The 4,737-nt window shown below is 37.5% G+C and overlaps 1 protein-coding gene across 1 annotated transcript in view; it reads left to right on the top strand.

Annotated features, from left to right (window-relative positions):
• The first annotated feature begins 226 nt into the window (after positions 1 to 226).
• The window catches only part of LYAR (Ly1 antibody reactive), a 9,647-nt gene continuing 5,136 nt past the window's right edge, over positions 227 to 4,737 (top strand). The window contains exons 1-3 of the mRNA XM_009709397.1: positions 227 to 404; positions 1,334 to 1,448; positions 3,702 to 3,809. Coding sequence (XP_009707699.1) covers positions 283 to 404; positions 1,334 to 1,448; positions 3,702 to 3,809 — 345 coding nt within the window. The 5' untranslated portion in view covers positions 227 to 282. The remainder of the gene's footprint in view (positions 405 to 1,333; positions 1,449 to 3,701; positions 3,810 to 4,737) is intronic.

The raw sequence follows: 4,737 nt of genomic DNA, 5'->3' as shown, positions 1-4,737 counted from the left end.
ATGGGGTGGGGGGTGAGGGGGGCTGCTACTTTCAGGGTTATTGGTTTCCCTTATGCTCAAGGTAATCAGGCGAAATGAGTTTTTTCTTCTGAACTTATGCACATGCAAAATCAAACCGCTTAGATTTTCTGTTGGTGGATGCACAGTTGCGTTTCTTTTCGGCCATCTTCAATCTTTCAATCTGTAAAAGTAAGATCTCCGTCTTGTATTTCTAGGGCCGTGCTTATGAGGGGAGGAAGAAGATTGTACCCATTTAATAGAAGCTACTGACCACTCACCAACATGGTGGTTTTCACATGCGATGCCTGTGGAGAATCTGTGAAGAAAGCACAAGTTGAAAAACATGTGAACATCTGCAGAAACTGTCAGTGCCTTTCTTGCATGGATTGTGGCAAGGATTTCTGGTAGGTGAAGGATGGGAAATAGACTTGCTCACTCTGCACTGGCCACAAATTCAAGATTTTCCTATGGTATATTAGAATTACATTTGGCAATTTCTGAATAATTCATATTTTAAAATTATACACATTTTTGTATAATTTGAAGCTTAATCTTCCAAGTCTGGATGACTAAACCACACAGTAAACACAGTTGCAATTTCTTCTTTTACACTTAAAGTGACAGTGCTTTCAGCTTCTGATCATCAACAACTGTTACATACTCTGCTGCTGCAGAGAGAGTGAGACTGGCAATAACATCAAAAATTCTGAATTTGCTTGTCACTTCTCAGAAGAAAGCAGTGCTACTGTTTGCTTTCAAAATATAAATATATCGATTTGCATAAGAAAATAAGATTGTCCTCAAAGAATTATTATTTTTCTCAATACTTCACTGACAAAAGATTAAGATCTATTTATTCATTCTTTTTTGGGGGCACTTACACATTGGTCAGAATGACACTACCACATTAGTATATCTATATTTAGGAATTAGGTTTTTTGCAAGCATCTTTCACCTGCTTTTTTAATTTTAGAACATGGTGTCATTGTGAGTTGTATAACACAGATATGCATTAATAGCTGTGCATATATTACGTGTACAGATGTGCATAACTTACAGAGTCATTAAGAAAAGCAGTGGTATACTGAAGACTCAGATCTGATTTTGCAAGTCAGAAATTTTCACTGAAGACTAGCATGACAGAAATGTCAGCCGTATTATAAGCATGTACTTTAAGCATGTCAAACTTTACTCATATAAGTGTTGACAGTATTAAGATTTAAATGATGAACGCTATCATCTGTTACTTCAGTTTGTTGATTATGTAAGTCTTGCATAGTTTGAAGGACTGAAACACTTTAGTGAACTAAAGTTAAAAATCTCCTGTGTTCAGGGGTGATGATTATAAGGAACATGTGAAGTGCATAAGTGAAGACCAGAAATACGGTGGAAAAGATTTTGAAGCCAAAACTAACAAAGGAGATGCTAAACAGCAGGAGTGGATTCAGGTAAGGTTTGTACTATAGAAATAGAATAAATAACTATTAGAAACAAATAGAATAAATAACTAAGGTTTATAATCATTAAAGATACAAGAGAGGCTATACCGAATCAAACCAGAGATCTATTTTTCCCAATATCCACAGCTTTCTTTTGGCAATTCCTTGATAGGTCTATTGCTTATCGTGGTACTGTATCCCTGTGAAATGAGGTTATGAGAACTATGTACACTGTTCAGGATGTGGATGAACCATAGATTTACTCTGTGTCATAGTGATGTTTTCTGTGTCCTTCTTTATTTCTTTCTTACTGATTTTTGTCAGTTCGTCTACTTTTTTTTTTGACTGCTGCTGATCATTGTCCTGGCATTTTAATGGAATTGGCTATTTTAACCCCAAGATCTTGTGTCTGAGCTCCAGTGATCGACTTAAAGCCTGCCATTTTAGATGTGAAGTTAGGATTGTTTTTCCTATGTATGCTGCTTTATATGAATTTCTGTTGAATGTAGTTGAACTTTTTATTACCTAGTCACTTGTTCTCTTAAGATCCTTTTGGAATTCTTCACAGTCCTCATCCTGAATAGCTTCATATCATCAGGAAAATTTTCCTGCGCTCTTCAGATATTTTGTAAATACATTGAGCAGCAGAGGCTCCAGCATAGATGGTGTGGTGGGTTGATCCTGGCCGGACACCAGGGGTCCACTAAAGCCGCTCTATCACTCCCTCAGCAGAACAGGGGAGAGAAAATATAACAAAAAGTTCGTTTGTCAACATAAGGACAGGGAGAGATCACTCGCCAATTACCATCACAGGCAGAACAGACTTAACTCGGGGAAATTAATTTAATTTATTACCAATCAAATCAGAGTAGGATAATGAGAAATAAAGCCAAATCTTAAAAACACCTTCCCTCCCTTTTTCCCCCTTCTTAAATATGTTATCGCAGAGGCGCTACCACCATCGCTGGTGGGCTCGGCCTTGGCCAGCAGCAAGTCTGTCTTGGAGCCAGCTGGCATTGGCTCTGTTGGACGCAGGGGAAGCTTCTGGCAGCTTCTCACAGAAGTCACCCTTGTTGCCCCCCCGCTACCAAAACTTTGCCACACAAACCCAATACAGATGGAAATGTCTCCTACCCTTTCAGTCCTATCCTTCAGGTAGTTATTTATCCTATGCAAGAACCTACCCTCTTAGGCTGTTAGTTTCTTTTAAAAGTTTTAGGAAGGAACTCTCCAACACTTTTTTAAACCCCGTTAGATATAATTAGTTAGATCACCTTTATCCATGGATTTGTTGATTTCTGTCTCGTATAGAACACAGTCTAACAAAGTGCTCAGATACATGCATACTCAAAGCTTATGAATAATATGAGCGCAGGAAAATACCATTGAAGTCAACAGATCAGTGCCATTGTTGAGACTGATCATTCTTTGAGTACATTGTTCAAAGGCGGTATGATGTGAATGCTATTGCTTATGCAAATTGTTAGCCTTCCTCAATAGTAAGTACTTTCTACATGGAAAGGTGAGGGGTTTTTACATAGCATCCTCTTCTGGTAGGCTTAACACGCCCACGAAACCTTTCAGTAAACAGATTTTCAGAAGTACAGGAAGGCTCTCCAATGGCTACATCTTTAAATAATGGGAAGCTCAGAGCCTTTTTTCCCCCAGAAGCAGCAGCGCTGTGCAAGTAATTGCCACAAGGCCATGGCCTAACCTCCTCTGTTCTCTTGTGCTGGCATCTGTAGCATGGAATATGCCTGAGCTGTCTCATAGGGATTAAGGATTGTTGAAGCTGGCACTGCTGCCAGAAGAAATGCGTATCAAACTGTGGCCTCAGAGTTAGCCTGATGTTTCACAATTAACTCCAGAAGTTTGCAAAAAACAATCAGTTGACAATTACTTTTCTTAATGCAGGTCTTTTTCATGCTGCAAAAATCCCCTATGTGATAGAGTTACTTTACTTTTAAATGTTTTTATTACAAGTTGTTTAACTTGTACATCAGAAAGCATTGGTGAGCAGTCCTCCTTGCCTCTGCTTACTATATAGGTATTTGTATAGATAACTTTGACACATCTTATGGTCTATGATAAAACCAAAGGTTAGCATTTTTCCCATGTGTATTGAAAAGTTCTTTAAGCAGTCTATACCGTCTGTGGGTACTGGGTGATTTCTGTCCAATGTGTTTCCAACTTGCATGCCTTGCATGTATCACTTGATCATTATGCTTCTTTGCTGATTTAATTCTGGTTTTCTTTCTTCAGAAAATTCATGAAGTAATGAAGAAGCCAAACATAAGCCCTAAAGTGCGGAACGTTCTAGAGCAAATGCGTGTCTTTGATAATATTCCAAGAAAAAAAGTAAAGTTTCAGGTATGTTTTAAGAGATTTGTAGTAATCCATGCAGTGAGTTTAAAAATAGACCTTCTTAGTGAGTGCCACTCTCTTTTAACAAAGGTAGGAAAAATTGCTTATTTGGGCATTGGGAAATAGATGGTGTAATAACTGAGTTTCCAATAGGCTATGTTTGTAAAATACATCTTGCTTAAAAGGACTCTGTGCCATTTTAATTAGGTATTAAGCCAGAGACTCACCAATCCATCTTAATCTCCATGTGTAGGCCTGTTCTTTTTTTAATATCTTTCTCTTTTAATATCTTTCTTTTTTTCTATTTGCAATATCTATTGAATGTCCAAATTCTTAGACATACTTTTAAAGGATTCTTATTTCTGTGGCTTTGGTTTTTCCTTGTAAAGGCAAGATACTGTTTTGAGAGTTTTCCTGTAGCTCAGTATTCTGACAGAATCTGACACACTGCATCCTTCACTAAATTTTGCATCGTAGCAAAAGCAAATTCCAAATGTTTCATGTGAAATCAGTAAAGAATTACTGACAAGCTGGGATTTTTATATTTTTTTCCCCCTCTGTCCTGTGCCTCAGATTGTGAGGTTGAGAGAACATTGCTTCCAAAGCACTCAAATAGGACATAATAGAGCTGCGGTGAAATTGCTGCTAGTCAGCTGAAGGTTAGAATAATTTTCTACAAAATTAATGTTCTAAGCAGGTAAAGTGATGTTGTCAGGAAGCCTCTTTCTTTTTGGTAAGATAATGTTGCAATGGAAGATGAAAAGGTTTTGCAGTTCATTGTTCCAATTTACTAATGCAGCTTTCCTGGGATTTTCATTGCAATGCAAAAATCTTTACATTAGATCTTACTTAGAATTCCACATTCCTGAAAGTTGATCTGTTGCTGATAGCGTGAGCATATTATAAGTAGAAATATGCTGCTTTGTTTTAATTT

Source organism: Cariama cristata, unplaced genomic scaffold (genome assembly GCF_000690535.1).
Source record: "Cariama cristata isolate BGI_N322 unplaced genomic scaffold, ASM69053v1 scaffold19550, whole genome shotgun sequence".
NCBI classification, from domain to species: domain Eukaryota; kingdom Metazoa; phylum Chordata; class Aves; order Cariamiformes; family Cariamidae; genus Cariama; species Cariama cristata.
This window is presented reverse-complemented; position numbering and strand designations above follow the sequence as displayed.